The 22,807-nt window shown below is 44.0% G+C and overlaps 1 protein-coding gene across 3 annotated transcripts in view; it reads left to right on the forward strand.

Moving 5' to 3' along the window:
* Positions 1 to 1,001: 1,001 nt before the first annotated feature.
* The window catches only part of LOC135212079 (calcium-transporting ATPase sarcoplasmic/endoplasmic reticulum type-like), a 71,318-nt gene continuing 49,512 nt past the window's right edge, over positions 1,002 to 22,807 (forward strand). The window contains exons 1-2 of one of the 3 annotated variants that reach the window (XM_064245437.1): positions 1,002 to 1,362; positions 18,801 to 18,965. In XM_064245437.1, the coding sequence (XP_064101507.1) occupies positions 18,848 to 18,965 (118 nt within the window). In that variant the 5' untranslated portion in view covers positions 1,002 to 1,362; positions 18,801 to 18,847. The remainder of the gene's footprint in view (positions 1,363 to 18,800; positions 18,966 to 22,807) is intronic. The other 2 variants (XM_064245436.1, XM_064245438.1) reach the window with 2 other exon arrangements.

A 22,807-nucleotide genomic window follows, 5' to 3' on the forward strand; every position in this document is an offset into this window, starting at 1 on the left:
TAGAAGTTTTACATTGCCATGGAAATTGTAAGTTGGTTACAGAGGGATGTAAAGGGTGCGATCAATGGCAAACTACGGATCTCCGATGTCTACTGTTTCATACGCATGATAGAGTTGCCACAAACTAAAATCTTCTACAAATTTTCTAATGTAGCGTCATTTATTTACATAATACTTTAAAGATGAAACAATAATCACACTTCTGTTGAGAATATAAATTTATTGTTCCTTACCACTCGAGTGCTAAACCTATAAATACATTGATACAAATCAATTATAATTGAATATTAGGCTACATCTCTTCGGCAGTCCCTACGCTGAGGTGGCCCAATAAAATCGCGTCGTCTGTTTCTTTTTAGTTGTTCCACGTTTGTTGTTCAATATAATGGTAAAACCGAGTTTTGTAGTTATAATTTAATTTAATGACCTTTTAAGACCGGACATGACAGTTTCTTTCAGTTATAACAATAAAACATGGATGTTGCTCAGATAGATTTGACGTTTCCAGAACCGGCATTTTTATATGGTGTAATAGCTAATTAAACTCATCAATCTCATACTGTCTTTTGTAGTTTATTCATATAAAAATGATCGGGGTTAATAATCAATATCATTCAGAAAAAGACATGAACGTAGATGTCCGACGCAACGGAACAAAGCAACTCGAGCCGTAAAATGTACTTGAAGGGTAACATTGCTTCACATAACCATACTCATCGAATGAAGCAATACCGGGATGGGGTGATGTGTTCTTATTACAGTGGCCCTTTAAATTCATCGTATGTCACACCGACCGACGGTTCGACCCACGCGCCTGAGTGAGTGATCGATTCGTTCGAATCGAAACCCGTTCGCGATGTCGTCATAACGCAGCTTCGTGGCGTTCGAGATCATTCGATGGTCGCCAGTGCACAAGCGTCGTCGAAGGTTGTCTCGCAGCGGCACACTTGGCCCACGCAGGAGAGCGACACGTTAACCGAATCGAAAAAAAACCTCGATTGAATCCGGCGGGCCTCGCCTCTCGAGGCTTCGGTTTGTTCAGAGTTCGGAACGACCGAAGCAGCTGCTGCGAACCGAACCGCTGGCGCTCGGACGGCAGCAGTACAGTACCCATGCTGGGGCTCACTTGTTGTTTCTGTGATAAGTGTACGTACGTCGGAATAACTTATGGAAAAGTGACCTCCATTTAGATTTTTGTAAGTCGGGCGGTGTCTGGATCGTTTGTAATGGTACAGTATTAATCAGCGGCGTTGTTCAGTGTCGTGGGGGAAGTTTAAGGTGTTTAGAATTGACAGTAAAAAGGGTGAATTGTTCCGGATGAGTCTAGTGGTGTGAGCATCAGCCAGCTGGGTGTGGAGGAAGGTAAATTCAGCGATGTGGCGGCTTCCTTTGCCCTATTTACCCACGCGCCATTGCTTTTTCTGTTTCAAATTGTGTTATTATATTCTGCACGATGAGGATTTAGGTAATAACTCCGCGTTGGGTAGGTCTTTGGAAATTAGTACATTTTCCTATACTACCTACTACCTAGTATTTGGGTAGCTTAGGTATTTAAAATTTGCCGTTAATTTATGAGGGTCGACTACAATTAACCCCCAGAGGCTAGTACTAAACACGGCGAAGTACATTTGACCCCCTAATCCGTAATGGCTGCGGCATTGCTTAGAATTAGGTACCCCGTACGGTGACCGTAGGGGCACTACCTACCCCTGACTAGTCCAAGTTAAATTATAGGTACTAGGCTATTAGCCTATTGCCTGAAGGTCAAAAGCCTCCGGAACAAAATCTAGAGATTTAAAAATATTTTTATGGCAGAAAGTATGGGACGTGAGGAATTTAGGAGTAATTTAGCCTAGGGTACCTATAGCCTAGTACCTATTACCTATTCTGTTGCATAGCCAATTACTAGTTACCTACTTGTTAGATGTAGCCCTAAGGGTAAATGAACGATAGGCTTACTTCATTATCTCTGGAAAAATACGTGATCCATGTTGGTTTTTTTCTTCCTCTGTATTTTCACCTTTTGACCTTTAGGTTTATTGTTAGTGCAACTTGCAGTAGATCTAGGGTACCTATCCGCAGCGGCCCAGACTTTGGCAGTTGCGGTTTTTCTATGCAGTTTTACCTACTGATCAAGAATTTTGAGTAATATTTATTCGGACGACTGTAATTAACCCCCAGGGCCAGTACTAAACACGGCGAAATACATTGGATGCCCCAATCCTTAGTGGATGTCGTATCCGCGGTTATGTTTCTTGCAGGGTAATTCTAAAGAATAGTTCTGCACTAACTGCAAGGAACATAACCGCGGATACAACATCCACTAGGGATGGGGGCGTCCAATGTATTTCGTCGTGTTTAGTACTGGCCCCTGGCGGTTAATTACAGTCGTCTGAGTAAATATTACTTAAAATTCTTGTTCAGTAAGTAAAATAACATAGGAAAACGTCAATTGCCATAGTCTAGGCCACCGCGGATTGCTTCTGTAGAAATACCCAACTTGCATTTTGTGTTAGGTTTTGCCTGTTTCCCAACCCCTAGTCCCATATACTGTAGGCATAGGCAAAACAAATTGCCTTAGGAGGGTCATTTGTAGGAGTCAGGCATCTTTTTGGGGGGGGGGTGGTTTGTTTGTTGGAACACGTAGCAAGAATGGTCTGAAATTCTAAACAGGAAGATGAGGAGCTAGCTAGTCGGGCAAATACACGGTTCATGTCTGTAGCCTACCTAATAAACAAACAAAGTGCATTATAAATAGAGCTTATTTGTTGACTATAGAAAAGGGTGTATTGGTACAGTATAGGTGAGATAACTTGAAAAATCCACCTAAATCATGTGAGAAATTTACTGTCTTTATGTTTTACACAGAAAAGCTCTGTGGGATTAGCATAAAAGCAGAAACAAAAGTCTGTAAATTTCTCACATTAGCTATTTTGTTATTTCTCAGTTTATCTTGTCTACTGGATCATATACACTTTTCATTGTAATAAAAATTTAATTAACATTTTCTTTGTGCAGAGCTCCTTCCTAGTTTTACCCTTTACTTAATGTGTGCAAAAACACTTGAATATCTATGATTCAAATATGAGGTCAGAGAAAAAATCTTTAGTATTTGTGCAAAATCTCCAATAGACTAACTGTGCATCTTCTATGTATGAGTACTGAAAAAGAAATCACAGTGGGGTTTTTAAAATGTCTGGTATAACAGAAAGAAAGGTGGTGAATAAATAACTGTACAGTTCTTTCTAACTTTTGCAAAACAAAGGAGGTAAATTTTTATGTAATACCACAACCAAGCCAAACAGCACTGTTTTTAGTATCAGTCCTCTGTGAATAAATGATAAAACAAAAAAGACTAAGTTTGTGTTAGATTTTAGTATGATTTTCATATTATAGATATTGGGGAGATTTGAGAGCTTAGTCTAAGAAAAAAGTAAGATAATACCTAAAATAAATTTGGAACAGTTTAACGTTTAATTGATGGATTCAATTTGATCATAGTGTAGTGTGTGTAATACAGTAAGAATAATACTGTAATGGTCAAGCTTTTTATGTAAATCAGTTATGGTTGGTGACCTTTAGGGCACCAGTAATTGGTTCGTACCAAACTTAATTCAGAATAAAATACATTCTAACATTATTGCAAAAGCTAATTTAATACCACGAGGCGCCATATGTCAAACAAATGATAAAAATGAAATTTTGTGTGTCTTGCTCACTACTTACATAGCTATAGTTTTCCATGTACGGCGCCCTAAATTCAAATGTTGTACTTGAGACTTACCCTATTATTATATAGCTATTAGTTTCCATGGACAGCAGCCCAATTCAAATTTCGCGGATAGCGCTTCGATTGCTCAGTGCAGGTATACAGTTCTGTCCCCTAACCGCAATACTAGGAACTATTTAGCTAAGCACTTCATTCTGTTTTCTGCTGCACTTGACCAAACATCAAGTGCTTAAAGCAGCCTGTTCTTATTTTTCATAAATCACTGGATTTTGTTAGTGTTACACAACCACCGGAACGCATTCATAGCCTTCTAGCAAGATGTTGGAAGCAGGATGAGTCTTTTCTTTTGTTTGTTTAATTCAGATTATCATTAAGCCAGATATTTGTATTCTATGGGAATAGTTCTTGAATGTAACACCATTCAGTTAAGCCTAATACTTTTGCATATATGTTTTGTCCTTTGTTTGTTTAATTCAGATTATCACTAAGCCGGATATTTATTTTCTCTGATAATTGTCCTTAAATGTAACTATTCAATTAGGCCTAATACTTTTGCATATGTGTATTACAGTGGACCCCCCGTATTGGCGAACTCACACATTCGCGGATTTCTCTCGGGAACATTTCCCTGCATTATTCAAAGAAAATTTGCCTATTTGTGGTATTTTTCTATGAGAAATATCATTCCTGGTTTTTTTATCTATTTCATCATAAAATGCACTTTTTGTGATAAAACTAATAAAAAAAACCTGGTATAAAATTTTTAGTGGGTTTTCTTGAGTTTTAACTAACAAAATAGGAGGTATTAAGCATTTTTATAGGGGTTCCAACTGTTTGCGGGTTTTAACTATTTACAGGGGGGGCGGTTCTAGTACGCATCCCCCGAGAATACGGGGGACCACTGTACTTACTGGGCTTATTCTATCTGCAAGTCGATTGTTAATAATTGCCTTAAGTAATCATGATTTTACATCATTCCTTTAGGCCAAGTTCTTGTGTGTAGATTTTGCTTACTGGCCATTGATGTTAGCCTGACACTGGTAAATAATTACCTTAAAATAATTCTTGAATGTTATTTCGTTCTTGTATCTTAGAACCTTTGCATTTACAAGTTACTTACGAGGATTAGGCTATGTGCAAGTCACCGGTTTATAATTACCTTTAAAAGTAATTTGTGAAGGTTGCATAATTCCTTAACGTTATACTTGGCTTTTGGGATTTTTTTTTTTTTTACCAGCCATAGGCTATTAGAGTTACATTACAGTTGCATTTGACCAATACATGTTTTGTTTACCATGCTTGCAAAACACCACTTTCCTTTGCAGAGACTGAAAGTGTGTTGGTTGAAAGTATTAAGGAGAGAATGATAGTAATGTTTGGCTAAGGGGGTTTTGGGAGAGAAGGCTTATAGAGGCAGTTCTTGGAGTCATGCAGTTGTGAACTTTTCACATCTTACCCAATAGCCTTGAGCTTGCTTGGCACACTGGGAGCACAGGCGACCACTCGAGTCATTTAGACTGGAGCACAGGCCACTTCAATCAATTAGCGGGGCACCTAATCGGTTACTGATTGCAGTTACTTTCATTCTTGATAATTTTTATAATGATTTCTCTTCAGTAATCAGGTACAGGTAGTCCCTGGGTTACGACGGGTTCGGCTTACAACGTTCCGAGGTTAAGGCGCTTTTCAATTATATTCATCAGAAATTATTTCCAGGGTTACGACGCCAACAACAGTTATCTGGCAGAAGAAATGACACCAAAAATGCAAAATAATCAATATTTGAAGGTTTTTTTTATTCAAAATGCAATATGAATGCAGTTTACATAGTTTTGAATGCACCCAAAGCATTAAAAGTAAGGTTTTCATGGGATTTTTAGTGATGTTCCGGCTTACGACGATTTTTGGGTTACAATGCGTCTCAAGAACGGAACCTCTGTCGTAATATGGGGACTGCCTGTATTCGTAAATTTTCCTTTATATTAGAGTTGAATTTGCTTTGAGACTAACATGAAAACGTTTGGTGATATATATTTTGGAAGTTCACATTGTTTTAAAATAGTACATACACCTGAATGCCAACCTTTGGCGCAGTCAGCTGTACTCGACTCTCACTTGCATTCCCGCGAACAAACAGGTTGTAGGAAGAGGCAGTATTCATCTACATAAGCTCTCTTAACTGATAAGAACAAGTGTTGTTTTTTCAATGCAAGCAACTTTTCTATTTGAAATTCATTACATGACTTAATGCTTTGGAGTAGAATATGTCCATCATCCCACCTCCTTTCAGTGTGGAATCAGTTACAGTAGTACCTCAGGATACGAAATTAATCCGTTCCGAAGCGGCCTTCGTAACCTGATTTTTTTGTAAATTGCCTAATTCGTTCCAAGCCCTACAAAAACACACCAGTAAATTTTATAATAAAGCTAAATTGACCAATAAACAGTGAAATACAACAATTTTGGACCATTCAATACCTAACTTGAACTACATGTATAGTACTACTAGTATGTACTACTACATACCTGTAATTAAAGTTATTAGTGTACATGGTACAAGAAATACTGTACGTACATACGTATGTAGTAAAATGTGGAACCTTACCTTTCGAGTGAGGTGATCTCCGAAAGTGGCGACAGAGGAGGAGGAAAAAGGGCAGAAAACATGAACACTTGACTTTACAAAACACATTAAAAAATGACAGAAAACATTAATACTAAACTTTACAAAACTCAATTAACAAATGGCAGAAAACATTAACACTTCTTGATTATCTCCATCTTCATTCTCCGTAGAAAGCATCCTCTTCTTTCCATGAACTTCAGCAACATTCTTGGGACCCATGGCTAATAACGTAAATAATTAAGCTCACAATAAAGTAACACAGTACAACGAAAGCGAAATCACTAACAGGAATTTATGTTAACAAATGAAATACGTATATGTGAACGAACGAATTCCAGCGTTACAATAACGCTGCCGCAAAAAATGGTCAAGGAACACCTTTACATAGAGGCATGATGCTGACCAATAGGAGAGCAGGATCTTATGGCGGTGACTAGCATCAGGAACCAATGGGAGAGCGGGAGGATGGTGGCGAGTCTACTCAGTTGGTGGTGTGTGAGTTTTAAAATAGTTCTCGGTGGTCCGGGTAAATCTCAGGACTTAACAGTAACACCCTTTCGTAACCTGAATTATTTTCGTATGCAGAGGCAAAAAAATCTTCGTATTTGCTTTCGTAACTTGAATTTTTCGCAAGTCGGGACTTTCGTATGTTGAGGTTCCACTGTATATAATTACTGGCTACCTTTCAATTTGGAATCAGTTATATAATTACCGTACTGGCTAAGTCTCATATACAAAAATGATATTTTTATAATTACTTAAGATTTTGTATATAAGCTTAGGCTGCGTGCAAGTTGTCAATTATTAATTACCTTAAAAGTAATTGTTCCTACAAAAAATACAAACCCTCGGTCCTTTACAATAGTAATTACTTAAGGAGAATCCTGGACACGGCCGGTGAAATCTTAAAACAAGACGGTTCAGTAGTAAATTATCACTCCGGTCATAGGGAGTCTCTGCGAACGTAAACATTCCAATTTGCTTTCGGCCGTCAATGTGGATAGAAGTGTTCATCACCGCTCTCTGCCTGCTGGTATCAGCTGATTTCTTTTCAATCTCGGTGGGGTTTTTCCTTGTTTTTCCTGTGATATATGTGTATGTTGTGTTCTGTGTGTTTGTGGATATATAATGCAAATCCAAGAATCTCAATCCCTAAAGAATCCTGCCCCCAGTAGGCGGTGCCCAGGGGTGCAGGGTAAGAAGTGCGGTAAAATTCTCACTGCCCTTGATGATGATCCTCATGCCCTGTACCATCTTGTGGATATAAGATGATTGTTCTGCAGAGTGAGATGACGCTTTTGTCTTCCTACCTCACTCCAGGCAATTGTCCGGTGCTTGCTGCTTCCCCTTTGGTGGAAGCCTCTGCTTCTGCTTCCTCTCCTGACGAGTCTGGGGAGGAAGGAGAGGGGGAGGCTATGGACCAGGGACCCACTCCTCTTGGGGACTCTCCTTTCTCCGAAGGAGTGAGGGGGAACCTCATTAACCCAACTACTTCTACTGTAGGAGAGGTGTCAGGTCTGGATCAGGCATGGGCTTTGCTGGGCCTGGTGGGGCCACCTTCTGGACAGGCTTTACTGGCACACTTGAATAGTACCAGTGCCAGCATTGGTGTAACCCAGTCTGTAGTCACCACCACTAGTGCTTCAGTGACTCAGCCTGGTTTGGTCGCACCATCCGACCAATGTGTCCCCTACTGTAGTGATGGGGACTAGGGCACATGGGCCAGCTCCTGTATCTGCAGTGCTACCCCCTCCTGGGTTCAGAGTGGGACCTCTGCCCGTACATGTGGCAGAGGTGACCCCACCTGCTGTTCCTGCTGTTTTACCTACGCCTGCTCCTTTACTTGCTTAGTCTTGTGCCGACCCTTAGGGCCCCCTGATGTCCTTCATGCGGAAGCTGACGAAGAAGAGGTCTAGAAAGGTGTCGTCGTCATTGTCTGCCTCCTCACCTTCCTCTTCAAAGGCTTCCCGGCTCAAGAAGAGGAAGGTAAATTCTCCTTCCCCTAAAAAGTCTCGCCATGAGACTTCTAAGTGTCTGCTTCCTTCCCCCAGGGAGAAAGCAATTGGCTCTCATGCTGGCTCACTTGCTCCTTTAGCATCTCGGGAGCCCTAGGAGTTTGAATCAAGGTGTGTTCTCCTGCCCCAGGTTCCAAGGGCACTGCTCATGGAACAGGGTCCATGTCGGAGACTCGCTTGTGAGCTTCTTCGAATGTACAGCCCCTCAAGGGGGGTCATACATCCACAGTCATTGATGGAGAGTCCTCTCCCCATCATGACAGTGGCGCATGGGCGAGAGAAGGGACCAAGCCATGGCTTGGACCCATCTGCAAAAGCCAAGGCTGGATCTTCATCAAGTGGCGGGGCTGATGTCACTGTCCTTCACAAGGTTTTGACCTCGAAGAGGATTGGGATGCATCGTAAGGACGATGCATATTCTCACCAGTCTGGTAGCCACAATGCTGCCAGCAGTGTCGCTGCTACAGCTCGCCAAGAACCTCTGCATTCTCCTTGGGAAAGCATTTCGCCTAGGTGATCACGCTCTCCTAGACCCATGCCTCTGCTATCACCATAGGTTGGTAACAGGATGCAGCTCATTTCTTCTGACTGCACTGCTGTGAGAAGAAATGAGAGCATGCGATCATCTCATATTCCTTCTACTCCCTCGGGCTTCATCGGTAGAGGTGAGGTGAATAGAAGGAATCCTGCAGAGTGCTTTCTGCAGGATTCGGCATCTGGGGCCTACTTTCCTGGTGGGGTTTTATGACTCCACCAGACATAGGCCCACATTGTTGAGGAAGGATCCAGGGTGAGGTTCTCCCTCAGGGAATAGTAGATCAAGAGGATCAGCCTCTTGAAGGGCTGGATGGCCCCTTGCCCAGACTCGGACACCCCTGAGATGCAGAGGACCTTTGCTGAGATTGGACCACTGATTTGTCAGCACAGTGATCTTGGGGAAGCGACCACTGCTTCCTCTTCAGGTGATTGCCCCTCTTGTCTCAAATCCTTGGTCAGCTTTGGTTGATGGTGTAGTAAGCCAGGTGAACAATCTTGTCTCTGGACAAGAGAATTCACTTAGGTCCAACCATTCAGATAAACTGTCCCCCCCCCCCTCCTCTACCTCGCCAGAGGCGTTTCTACATGCCCTTGGAGAGACCTCTGCTGACCAAACGTTGATCCAGACCGTGTTTGTCTTGGTCTGGGTCTGTTGCTGCAGAACCTGACTGGTGAGAGAGTTATCTCTCAGCAGGAAGGAAAGACATTGGAAGCTGCCGGCTTGGCAGCTCTTCAGGCAGTCTCCTGGCTAGACCTGTGGTCTTTCACAGTGTTTAAGGTTGCTGCTGCTTCTGGAGTTATCGTCCTGGGAGAAGACTCAGCCTTCGGGAGACTGTGCCAATCTGGAGGTAGGGCTATTACCTACCTGGCATACCAGGTGGCAAACCTGTGGGCAAACTTGGCCCTTAAGAGAAGAGACGCGGTTCTCTCTCGAGTGACCAGGTCTCTCAGTCCTGAGTCTGTACTAGCCCTACGAAATGAATCTTTGCTGGGCTCTGCCTCTCCTCAACAGGGAGCAGGTAGATGCTGCAGTGGACAAGCGACACGATGTTGATAAGGACCGCCTTGTCCACTATGCAGTGGTGAAGACTTCTGGGCCTTTGCGCACTGCTGCGGCCAGACTTTCGAGTCTGACTAGCTCCTCCTTGGACCTGAAGAAGCCCTCCTCTACTAAGGGGTTTTGAGAAACAGCCCAGCCTTCTTCCTCTTCGAAAGGAGCGCCATCACGCTCTTTTCAGTCCTCCTTGCCTTTGGGAAAGTGGGGTAAGGAAAAGAAGGGGAGACGCTAAGGGCGGCATTCCCTCCAGCTGCTGCCATTGGTGGGGGTTGCCTATTGAGCCATTGGGCTACATGGCAGTGTTATGGAGGAGAGATCTGGGTAGTAGATGTCCTTCGGGAGGGATATTTACTTCCCTTCGAGTCTGCCACCTCTTACCAACCACCCGGTCCATCTCATATCCTACCTAGAAGGATCACTGAAGCACCTGGTCTCAGCTTGGACACATTTGCACGTTATACCTCTTGAGGTATCTCGATGATTGGCTGATCCTACGAGTGAGAGTTGCTACAGGACAAAGATCAATTCCACGAGTTTTATCATGACCTAGGGATTGTGATAAATCTTGAGAAGTCCGATCTCGAACCCAAGCCGATGACAGTATCTGGGCGTGCTGATAGATATGGTAGCAGCAAGAGCCTTCCCCACAGACTCATATCAGCAGGTTCAGAGAGGCAGCGCAACTGTTCCTATCATCTTTAGAGAAGCTGGTCCCTCATGGGTGTCTTCACCTACGGTCTCTCCAGTGAAGACTGAGGGAGTACTGGTCACAGTCCCGTGACCTTCAGTCCACTCTCGTCCCCCTCTCACAGGAGGTGAGAGATGACTTGGACCGGTGGCTAGACAACAGGAACCTCTTAATAGGAGTGGATCTTCGCACTCCCCCTCTGGACATGCTTCTGTTCTCAGACGCATTGACCAAGGGATGGGGCACACACTTGGAGAAGTTGCTGACTGCAGGAGTGTGGGACTCAAGATAGCCTTCCTGGCCCTCCAAGATTTTTGGGATCGTGTGATGCGACACTCGGTGTATTGACAATAGCACAGTAGTGGCATATGTCAGAAGTAAGGGGGGGGGGGGGGGCCTGCTTCTCTTGAGCTTCATCAGGGGACATTGTAGGTGCATATAGAGCTGTCAGCCAGATTGTACATTCCAGGCAAGAGGAATGTGGTGTCGGACAAGCTCTGATGGACTATGCCTAAAACAGAATGAAGTGGTTATGTAAGTCATTCTTAGTCTTGCCTGTGGGTGTCGGCACTGTATATCTGCTCAGCAATGGAAGCGCTACCTGCAAAATTTGAATTAGGCTGCCATGTGTGGAAACTAATAGCTTTATAATTACAGGATAAGTATATACAAAACCTTATTTTCATACAATCAACTTACCTGTCAGATATATACATACCTAAGACTCCGTCGTCCCCGACAGAAATTCAAATTTCGCGCCACTCGCTACAGGTAGGTCAGGTGATCTACCGGCCTGCCCTGGGCGGCAGGACTAGGAACCATCCCCGTTTTCTATCATATTTTCTCTGTCGCCGGTGGTATCAACATTGTTGCTATTACCTCCTGACTTAGATTCTTATTTCATCCTTTGATCATCGTTTCTCGGCTTTTTGGTGACGTATCTGGATCGTGTTTTTGGCATTCGCTACTGTGGACTGATTTTTGGTTTTTTGGAATTGCTTTTTGGATTTTTCTCAGTATGTCTGATTCAAATGTGAGTGTGAGAATGTGTGTGAATGTAGGCTGCAGGGTGAGGATACCGAAAGCTTCGGTTGATCCTCACACTGTATGCCGTAAATGTAGGGGGTTTCAGTGTTATGCTAATAATACGTGTAATGAATGCGAGGGATTAAATGCAGAAGAGTGGAAGACTTTAACTTCTTATTTGAAGAAGTTAGAGAGGGATAGGGTTAGACGTCTGAAAGGTGTGAGTTCAAGGCCTATTGAGCCTTTTACTGATAATTCTAATCCTACTGATTTAGATTCTCCCTATGTTTCTCATTCACAAAGTGTTCTTTTTTTTTCGGAATCGGCCTCGGAAATCGCCGATCTGAAAGCTACGATTCGAGACATGAAGTCCAAAATGGCGGACTTCCAAGGTAAGGCTAGTGAAAGTGAGCATTACAGTGAAGTGAGTTCCCCCAGTGTTGTGGAGGGGGCGTTTGATCGACCCTGCGACGCTCCCAGGCCTAGACCTCTTCCAAGCTCCCATGCCCAGAGGAGAAGGAAAGTCGAAAGCCTTTAGGGAGGTCGTGGGGAATCCCCAACGGTCAGACGTCCCTTCAGCTAGCTCTGTTTCGTGGCAGGCTGCTCAAGGGCGCTCTAGAAAAAGCGTCCTTCGTGAGTGTTTCTCATCCTCTCCCTCTCCCTCACCTAAACGAGGGTGGAAGGAGTCGAATTTATCGAGGCCTCTGAAGCGTCATATGAAAGAACCCGAAATTGATTCGAGCCCAGAGCGTTTCTCAGATGACGCTCCCTCTTCTATTAAGAAGGCGAAGGTGGCGTCAGCGTCACCCGACGAGTACGCAGAAGTATCCCCTTTCCTACTTCTCCCCCGATTGATGACGAAAGGCGTCATGCAGTTGACGTGGGAGAAGCTTCAAGGAGAATTATTATGGCAGTTCAAGAGCAACTGGCCTCTCTAGTGGGAGTTTTAGCGCCTCGTAGGAAGGACGTTGCGCTTCCAATCAAGAAGTCTCGTCCTCTCTCCCCTGCTAAGCGAGAAGCGTCATGCAGACGTGAAGCTTCTAAACATATTACAGAAGCTTCTGGGTTCGAGAGCGAGATCGGTTGTTTACGAAAGTTACGTAACGCCAGAGAGACGTGAGACGTCTTTTAGACATGAAGCGTCTTTGAAAGCTGTTGGTAGACGTGAAGCTCCAACCAATATTTTGGCGCCAAGTAGGACGCCTTTTGAGAGCGGAGCGTCTTCCAGGCGCGAGCGTCATCCGGACGTCAGCAGCCAAGTAAGCGGGAGACGTCAGCCAGGACGCTTGGAGGACGAGAAGCGTCATCCAAGCGGGAAGCGTCTTCTATTATCGGGAGAAGCCTGAGCTTTGGCGCCTTCCAAGGCTATTAAAGCGGGGAAGAGGAAAAGAATATCATTCCCTTAGCCCCTCTCCTATTAGGAGTTTGTCTCCTCCAGAGGAGGAACGTACAGAGGTGGGAGCGGAGACTCATTTAGATCCCGAGTTTGGAAGGAAACTCGGATGAAGAATATCAAGGAAGAGAAGGACTGTCGAACTATAAAGTTTTGACTGCCTTGCTTCTAGAGGAGTATGGAGACGAATTGACTCCTGCCGCTCCTCCTTCTCCGCGCTCTCTGTTTTCGAGTGCTAAGACGAAGAAGTCTTCGTCTTTTTCTCAAATGAAGCCCACCATTTCAATGAAGAGGGGCATCTACAATCCTTAGACTCGTGGATGAAATCTAAGAAGGACTTAGTAAGAACGGTCTTCTGCATGCCTCCAGCGAGACTAGCTGGTAAAAGAGGCATTTGGTATCAGACGGGAGAGAATATGGGTATTGCTCTCCCGTCTACGTCAGAAGCAGACTTTTCGACCTTAGTTGACGCTTCACGTCGACAAGGTCTCAACTCGGCACGGATTACGTGGGGCATTTCTGAACTGGACCATCTCCTCAAGGGACTCTTTCATGTATTGAAGTTTTTCAACTTCTTAGATTGGTCCCTTGGGGTGATGTCCAAGAAAGCCCATGATTCGGAAGGAATCGAACCGGACAAGCCCTTTTGTGGCATATTGTCTTGTATAGACAAAGCGGTACAGGATGGCTCTTTTGAAATCTCCTCGTTGTTTGGAGCAGGTCTTCTAAAGAAGAGCACGGTATATGGTGCCTTTTTAACGCTTTTAAGGCAGTCTCCCACGCTCAGAGGGCAGCGCTGCTGTATTCGCCTTTGTCTGACTTTTTGTTCCCTTCTCAGTTGGTGAAGGACATTGCTCATTCATTAACTGAGAAGGCGACTCAGGATCTTCTGACGCAGTCAGCAAGGAAGAAGAAGCCTGCTTCTACAGCTGACAAGAAAGGACCGAGTACATCGGTTCAGCCCTTTCGAGGTGGTCCGACCTCCAGACCTCCCGCAAGAAGGAAGGCTCCGGAGAAGAGAGGTAGGTCTGCCTTTCGTCCCTTTAAAAGGGAAAAAATAGAAGCTTCTCTCCTCCAAGCACCAGTAGGTGCCAGGCTCCTGGGATTTGTGGAGGCCTGGACACTTATAAACACAGACGCGTCATCGTTGGCTATAATAAGGAAGGGATATCGTATCCCTTTCCTGAACACTCCTCCCCTAACGTCAATACCAAGGGAACTAACAGCCAAGTACAAGGATCCTGTGTTGAGGGATACTCTTCGATCGATGGTGGAACAAATGTGGGACAAGAGACGATAAAGAACTAGTACTAGATCAAAACTCCCCGGGGTTTTTACAATCGCCTTTTTCTGGTTGCGAAAGCCTCGGGAGGCTGGAGACCAGTACTGGACGTCGGCTCTCTGAACAAATTTGTTCGGAAGGAAAAGTTCTCCATGGAGACTTCTGCTTCAGTCCTGGCGTCATTACGACAAGGAGATTGGATGGTGTTCTCTAGATCTCCAGGACGCCTACTTTCACGTCCCGATCCACCCTTCATCGAAGAAGTACCTCCGTTTCATGACGGGGGGAAGGATCTTTCAGTTCAGAGCCTTGTGTTTCGGCCTGTCCACAGCTCCTCAGGTCTTCACAAGAACCTGATGAAGAATGTGGCGAGGTTTCTTCACCTCAAAGGAGTAAATATCTCTCTGTATCTGGACGACTGGCTCATCAGGGCCAGATCAGAGAGACAGTGCTTGGAGGACCTGAAGTTAACTTTAGATCTGATCAAGCGTTGGGATTGCTCGTGAACCTCGAGAAGTCGCAGCTGACCCCCAGACAGGACTTAGTCTATCTGGGGATTCGGATGGATTCTCGGGGTTTTCGAGTATTTCCTTCGCAAGAGAGAATTGCAAAAGGTTTGCGGATAGTCTCTCTCTTCTTAAGGAAGGAACATACGTCGGCGGGGGAATGGTTGAGCCTTCTAGGGACCCTTTCCTTGCTCGAACAGTTCTTCCCGCTAGGAAGACTTCATTTACGTCCGCTTCAATTCTTCCTCAAGAAGTCATGGAGTTGGAAAACTGGACAACTTTCGGACGTCTTTCCCATTCCAGTGGAGATAGGATCGCACCTGGAATGGTGGTTGCTCCCTCTGGAAGAGAACAAAGGGATCTCTCTAAGGACACAGAACCCAGACCTAGTGTTGTACTCAGACGCGTCTGAGAAAGGTTGGGGAGCAACATATTAGGCTGCCGAAGGAGGTGTCAGGCACCTGGGAACCAGCGCAGGTGACTTGGCACATAAACTGCAAAGAGCTCTTCGCCGTGCATCTGGCTTTGAAGAGTCTAGAACCTCTGGTGTCGAACAAGTAGTGCAAGTAAACGTGGACAACACCACCTGCCACTTGCCTACATTCGAAAACAGGGAGGGACTCACTCCTCGTTCCTTTACGAACTGACGAGAGACCTTTCGCTTTGGACGTCTCACAGGAACATCTCCCTTCTGACAAGGTTCGTGCAGGGAGTAAAGAATGTGAGGGCGGACCAGACTCAGCAGGAGGAACCAGGTCCTTCATACAGAGTGGACCCTACACGAGGAAGGTGTGTCAAGATCTCTGGTCGCTGTGGGGGACCCACCTCAGTGGGGATCTCTTCGCCACATTCAATTTCAAAAAGGCTGGAGGCAGTCTTTTGCTCGGTCGTGGAAGATCCAAGAGCTCTTATGGTAGACGCCCTTCCTGCTAGATTGGTCTCGAGTAGACGTATATGCTTTTCCTCCATTCAAAATCCTGGGATTAGTAATAAAAAGTTTGTGGCGTCAAAGGAGACGAGGAGACATTGATAGCCCCCTTTTGGCCGGCCAAGATTGGTTCACGGAGGTGGTAGAGTGGATCGTAGACTTTCCAAGATCCCTACCAAGAAGGACGGATCTTCTCAGACAACCACACTTCAAGAGGTACCATCAAAACCTCCCCGCTCTCGCTCTGACTGCCTTTCGACTATCGAAAGACTCGTCAGAGCGAGAGGGTTTTCTCGCGGAGTTGCAAGCGCGATCGCGAGAGCACGCAGAACCTCCACTACGAAGTATATCAATCGAAGTGGGAGGTTTTTAGAAGGTGGTGTAGATCTAAGAAGTTGTCCTCCTCCACTACCTCTATAGCGGAAATTGCTGATTTCCTTCTATTCCTGAGAGAGCAATCTCATCTAGCTGTATCCACAATAAAGGGATACAGAAGTATGCTCTCGGCTGTCTTCAGGAATAGAGGATTAGATCTGGCAGATAATAAAGATCTCCACGATCTCATAAGGTCATTTGAGACTTCAAAGTCGAAGGAACCGGTCCCTCCGAACTGAAAGATTCGAACCTCCTCATCTGGCTTCGTTTCGAGACATCACCAGAAAATGCCTATTCCTATTATCTTTAGCTACGGCAAAGAGAGTTAGTGAATTACATGCTCTGCAAGATAAAGTAGGTTTCAAGGGAGACTCGGCTATTTGCTCGTTTAAGACACTGTTTTTAGCTAAGAATGAGAATCCCTCGAATCCCTGGCCTAAGTCATTTGAAGTCAAAGGCATATCGAGTCTCGTAGGAAGAGAAGCAGAAAGATCTCTATGCCCTGTAAGAGCTCTAAAGTTTTACATTCAGAGAAAGCATCAGATGGGAGGCTCTAGACAAGGTCTTTGGTGCGCGGTAAAAGACCCCACAAGACTGATGTCCAAGAATGCGCTGGCATTCTTTGTGAGGAACGTCATTACAGAGCGCATGAAGGTCTGTTCTGACGAACAGTTACGACTTGAAAGTTAAAGCTCATGAAGTGAGAGCAGTAGCGACGTCTCTCTCGTTTCATAAGAATATGTCGCTTAAAAACATCATAGATACGACATTTTGGAGATGCAACTCAGTATTTGCATCTCATTACTTGAAAGACGTTCGTGTGACATATGAGAAGTGTTTTTCTCTAGGTCCGTTCGTATCGGCGGATACGATTCTGGGTACGGGAGCCGACACCAATCCTTAAAAGTATATACTTTACTTCTTTTTAGATATGGTCTGGAATCTCTTCGAACAATGGAGGACTTGGTTTAGCACGGGCGGCCGTCTATGTTGTTCAGTAAGAGAATCTTGTCATATCTAATTAGATGAGTATAATTTTTTTTTAGAAATTATGTATGTGTGCGTAGTGGTTTTGAGTTACGGTTGTTGTGACGAGTTCGGGGATAACTCGGAACAATCCTTAGTTCTAACATATGGTTAGGATCAGGTGGTCGGGATTGGTTGTGTGTTCCTTCATAAGGTGTATTGTCATATAAGTGGATCAGCACCCATTGACAAAGTCCTTTCAGGCTCTGCCGAGTAAGCGGATAAGACCCCATCGGCAGACCCACAAGAACTCTTGGCCATAGATCATATATCTCGCTAAAGTTTCTTGAGGTGATGCAGACTACTGGGCAAACACCCACGAAGTCCTACCACCTATCAGGTAGGAACCAAGGTTTTATTTATACCTACAACATATGTTGTTTACCTGTCTATTCCATATAGTAGCTGTCTCTTACCCTCCACCGAAAGGTGCCAATCAGCTATGTATATATCTGACAGGTAAGTTGATTGTATGAAAATGATATTGTTTATGTTTACAATAAAGTTTCATACATACTTACCTGGCAGATATATACAATTAAAGGCCCACCCAGCCTCCCCGCAGGAGACAGGTGGAAAGAGAGAAAATATGATAGAAAACGGGGATGGTTCCTAGTCCTGCCGCCCAGGGCAGGCCGGTAGATCACCTGACCTACCTGTAGCGAGTGGCGCGAAATTTGAATTTCTGTCGGGGACGAAGGAGTCTTAGCTATGTATATATCCTGCCAGGTAAGTATGTATGAAACTTTATTGTAACATAACAATATCATTTTAATTATAAAGTAAAAGTATATTCTTTGGAGGCCTGAATTTCAAATCAATTGTCCCTATGGGCTTTTTCCATATTATGAATAAGGTTCATCTTATGGTGATAATAATGATAATACAATAATAATAATGCTCCACTGCTTGCACTTTCCAGAGGAATGGTATTCCCTTGATTAGACAAATCCATTCTATGAGAAATTGCTATTCCACACCCTTTAAACTTTTACCAACTCCAGATATTTTATGTCATAATAGTGAGGGGAGTTTTATTGTCAGCACCATCCTCAAGCAGGCAAGCGCTCTGAGTTATCTATAACTTTTAGATTTTCTTGAAAAGCCCTTAATCCTTCAACCTAGACATTCAGTAGTTGTAGCACTGTTGGAATTTAACTTGGTAATATTTGCCCTTTAGGGCACCCAAAGTTTTTTTTTTCTATTATTATTATCATCATCATTATTATAAGCTCACCTCAAGATCATCTCCAAATTTGTCCCTGTAGATAAAGGAAAAAGGAAAGGTATCCATCTTCCCTCAGACATGCACTGTTTAACAACAATTTTAATGAGCTTTAGTGACAAAACCAGCTTTTGCCAAGAATATTTCTATATAAAATACTTGCGTGGGTATCTAGGAAAAATGAAATTAACTTTGAAGAATGTAACTTTTGCTCCAAGAATTGAAGAATTTATAATTTAGTTTTCAATGTAGATCAATAACATTGATATGTGTAATGGGAAAGTACATTACATGTATGTTTGAATGATAACTTGATTACACTAAATTTAATAAACGAGAACTTTATATAATTAATTTTATTAATTTTATTTTTGTTACAATTTCAGATTGTTATTGAGTGAGAGGATTGGCTTAGATAAAAGATTTAGTCAAGATGGAAGATGCACATACATATTCCTGCGAGGATGTTCTCGCACAGTTTGCTGTAGATATGAGTAAGGGCCTCACGGAGTCCCAAGTAAAAAACAGCCAAGAAAAATATGGACCAAATGGTAAGTGGCTTTTTCTTTTATTTAAGTGTAAGAATCTCCTGCTTAAAGTACAGTGTAAGAAAAAGAATGTCATTTAGTTAAATTGTTGGAAGTGATTGTTTTCACATAAATAACTTACCAAATAATTACGCGGCTGTACTTTGCTACTTGCACAGCAGCTAAAATTTAAAGTTCACAGTAGCAATTTACTTGTTTTTAGTGTAGTAACCACGTCGCCTTCTACTGGGGAACCCAACTAAGAGAAAATTTTTTTGGTTGCATGATTTTCAAGTTTTTCATCGCTTTATCCAAGGATTTAATGATGTACTGATATTTTGGTAGCTTTTCTGATATGTTGTTGAGGATTTTTCTACATTCTACGATTTTACACACGTAACTTACCAAGTAATTACCTGCAGCTGAAAGCTCACTACCGCAGCAGTCAAATCTGGCAAATTTCGTGATGGAGCCACCATCGTTAGTGTAGGTGTTAGGACCCGCCCACTTTCAGGACCAATATGTACAAAAGTGCAGAGAGATCCAATTTGTTTTCTGCTGGCTTCTGACTAACATTGGTGGTTTTGGTGGTCAACTTTTTCGCCGTCATTGGTGTTATTGGTGACGTACTTGCATATTTTGTGGTGACGTACTTGCATATTTGTTCATGAAACTTACCTGTCAGATATATATATAGCTGTATTTTCGGAAGTCCGACAGAATTTCAAAACTTCGGCACACACAGTGGTCGGCCAGGTGGTTAGTACCCATTCCTGCCGCTGGGAGGCGGGTATCAGGAACCATTCCCATTTTCTATTCATAATTTTTCTGTCGCCGGTGCTGGAAACACCTGTTTTCAGTACCTCCGTCTTAGGATTTTGGAAACTTCATTGCCGCTAAATATCCTAATTGTCTTTTGTTTATTTATTTCTTGGATTTGTGGCTAGGCATACACGCTACTTTAATTGTTTTGAATTTGATTCATTTTTGTATATCTGAATCTAGTTAGGCTAGTTTCAGAGGGTGTTGTCTGCTAAGATAGGGTGTGGCTACTGAAAGCTTCGGTAGTTTCTGCACCTTGATATGCACGAGGGCTATGGGTCTTGCTTCTTTGTTGAGATTTGTCATGTAAGGAGTGTGAGACTTTGTCTAATTCCGTAAGGAAGACGTATGATTCGTATGTACGCAATTAACAGTAAACAAAAGTCAGGGTAGGCTAACCTACCTGTAGACTTTATTTTGCCTAACCCTGTAGTATGGCCTACGGGCTATAAATATGTCTCGTAAGGTAATGCCCTTTACGTTATAGAGTCCATCTGTATCTTGGAATCGAAGGTGCTCGCTCTCCTATCATTGTGGTGAAGAGTGCTACTTCTGTAGTTGTTTACTCCTAACCCTGTAATGTTGCCTTTGGGGCCCTAAACAGTTTCTGTAGAGGGTATTGCCCTTTCTCTGATACTCTATCGATTCGTAACTTAGAATCGAAAGTGCTGGCTTTGGAGAGCAAAAGTGAAGTGGCTAAGTGCAGTGACAGTGCCCCTTGTGTAGTGGAGGGTGCGTCAAGACGGCCTTATTTCGCCTCTAGGCCGGGACCTCTGCTTGACTCCCAGGAACAGGGAGAGAGCATGTCGAAAGCCGAAGGAGGGTTACGAGGAACCCCCACCGATCTGACGTGCCTTCGGCAGACCTGAAGATACTCCCAGGCTGCCAAAGTGCGTGCACGTGCACGAATCCTGAATGATTGCTTCTCGTCCTCCGAAGCGTCCTCCCTGCGCAGGGTTTGGAGCTTTCGGAAGGACTCGCACCCTCTAAATAGAAGCTTTATAAGAAGAGGACGCTCTCTCTCTCCTCTCTCTCTCTCTCTCTCCTCTCGCTCTCTCTCTCTCTCTATCTTCTCTCTCTCTTCTCTCTCTCTCTCTCTCTCTCTCTCGTCATCATGTGTTGCAGTGAGAAGTAAGAAGGTGAACGTCGCCTGAACTCGTGTACGTCTTTCCACCGAGAAAAGGGAAAGCAAGTCATAGTAGCAGGATGCTTTTGAACGCGGACGTCCTAGCTGTGTTGCTGTGAGAATAAGAAGGCGTTCCCTCGCCCCTCGTATTCTCACACGATCAACCCTTCACCTGAGACTGCTTCGTGCAGTCGGTTTTCTCTCCGAGATGTCTCTCGCTCTTCCCTAAAGGCAGTTTCTCTCGCTTGCATTGACGCCTGTCAGGAGCGTGACGCTTTTCTGCACGCTTCTTTTGACGCTCGGATGGACGCCAGGCGTGCGCGGTTGCACGCTAAGCGCACGCGGATGAACGCCAAGCGCGCGCCATTTGGACGCTGAGTGCGAGCCAGTGGATGCCGAGCGTGCGCCAGGCGCCAGCGCACGCCAGGTGTGTCGCCTGCTGAACGTTTCTTTTAACTCTTCAAGCTGATTTGGGCCTAAAGATTTTTTACCTACCTTCGGTGATCCCTTCTACCTCGCCTGCAAAGAATGTGAAGTAAGCAGTGCTTCGGAGGAAGCTTAAAGTGAAAAGGCAACTTCGTTTTTGAAACCACGGGTTTCGTGAATTCTAGAGGTCTCTGTCAGTTAATATTGCTTTTCGTAAAGTCCAGGATTGGATGGAGTTATGGAAAGCTCAAGGAAAGATCTCTTTTGCTCTACCGCAGTCAAGACTTTGCGGTAAGGCAGCTACGGGTCATGTAAAAGCTCGACGTCCTGCACGTCAGGACTCTCGGCAACGTTCAGTAGGATTCTTGCAAAGGCACTCATCAAAAGGACGCTCTTCAGGAAAGCGCAAGACAGGACTTCCTTTGCCATACTGCCAATAAATTTTAAGCTTTAGCAGGCATTAGTTGTGATACGGGAGAGGAAGCTGGTTGGAGAGTTTCTTCCTCTTCCCAGGATAATTTTGCAAGCTTTTTAGCCCATCTGAAAGGGCTTTTCAGATGATAGATTTTGTTAGTTCCTAGTCGGGACTACGCTGCCGAATTGAACATTGTCGTTCTACCTGCCGTAAGCCCAGTCTCTTAACAGGATTCTTGCCCCTTCCTCGTTTGAGACGGGAATCGGAAAAATAAAATGCTCGACTTCCTGGATTATGTTTTGTCAATTCAGTGACTTTCCCCCATTGACAATATACTATCGTTTTGTCCCGTAAATGGGTTAGTTCTCATTGACAAACATCTCATTAACTTTATATTGCGTAAGCGGATAAGCTCTTATTGACAAGATTCGGAAGAGCTCTCATTCATCTCCGCAGACTCGTACAAGAAATAGACTTGTAGACTACGCCAGTGAACGCTTATGTCCAATAACATAAGAAGCTTGAGCTGTCTGCTTCGATTCTCTAAGTTTTGTTCATGAAACTTACCTGTCAAATATGTATGTAGCTGTATTTCCGAATTCAGCTATATATATGTCTGCCAGGTAAGTATGAACAAACTTTATTGTAATATATCATCATATTTTGCCTTGCGTTATTTTACTACTGGTTGGTTCAAGTCATATACGCTTGCTGTAGTTACCTCTTCGGATGGCAACTGAGAGGTCTATTGTCTATTATTTTAAGGACATTTAATCGTTACTCCCTGTAGCCTTCCGGGAGTTTCCGATTTATCTTTTACCGTTGTATGGTAGTGTTATGATGACACAAACGCATCTATATATTTAGCGTTTTCTGTTTTGCTTAAATATACCAGCTTGAGAGTCTTTCTGCTCAAAAATAACGGACCTATTTCTTCGTAGAATAGGGTAGCTGGCAACCTAGGCATAAAGTTAAAAGACGACGATCGTAAGCTGCTGCTGTCATGCGCGGTAGGTTACGTCTCTCTCTCATGCGGGATTGACTGACTAACCGTATCTCTGTGCTGGCGGTTACGTC

This window comes from Macrobrachium nipponense, chromosome 40, assembly GCF_015104395.2.
Source record: "Macrobrachium nipponense isolate FS-2020 chromosome 40, ASM1510439v2, whole genome shotgun sequence".
Lineage (NCBI taxonomy): Eukaryota > Metazoa > Arthropoda > Malacostraca > Decapoda > Palaemonidae > Macrobrachium > Macrobrachium nipponense.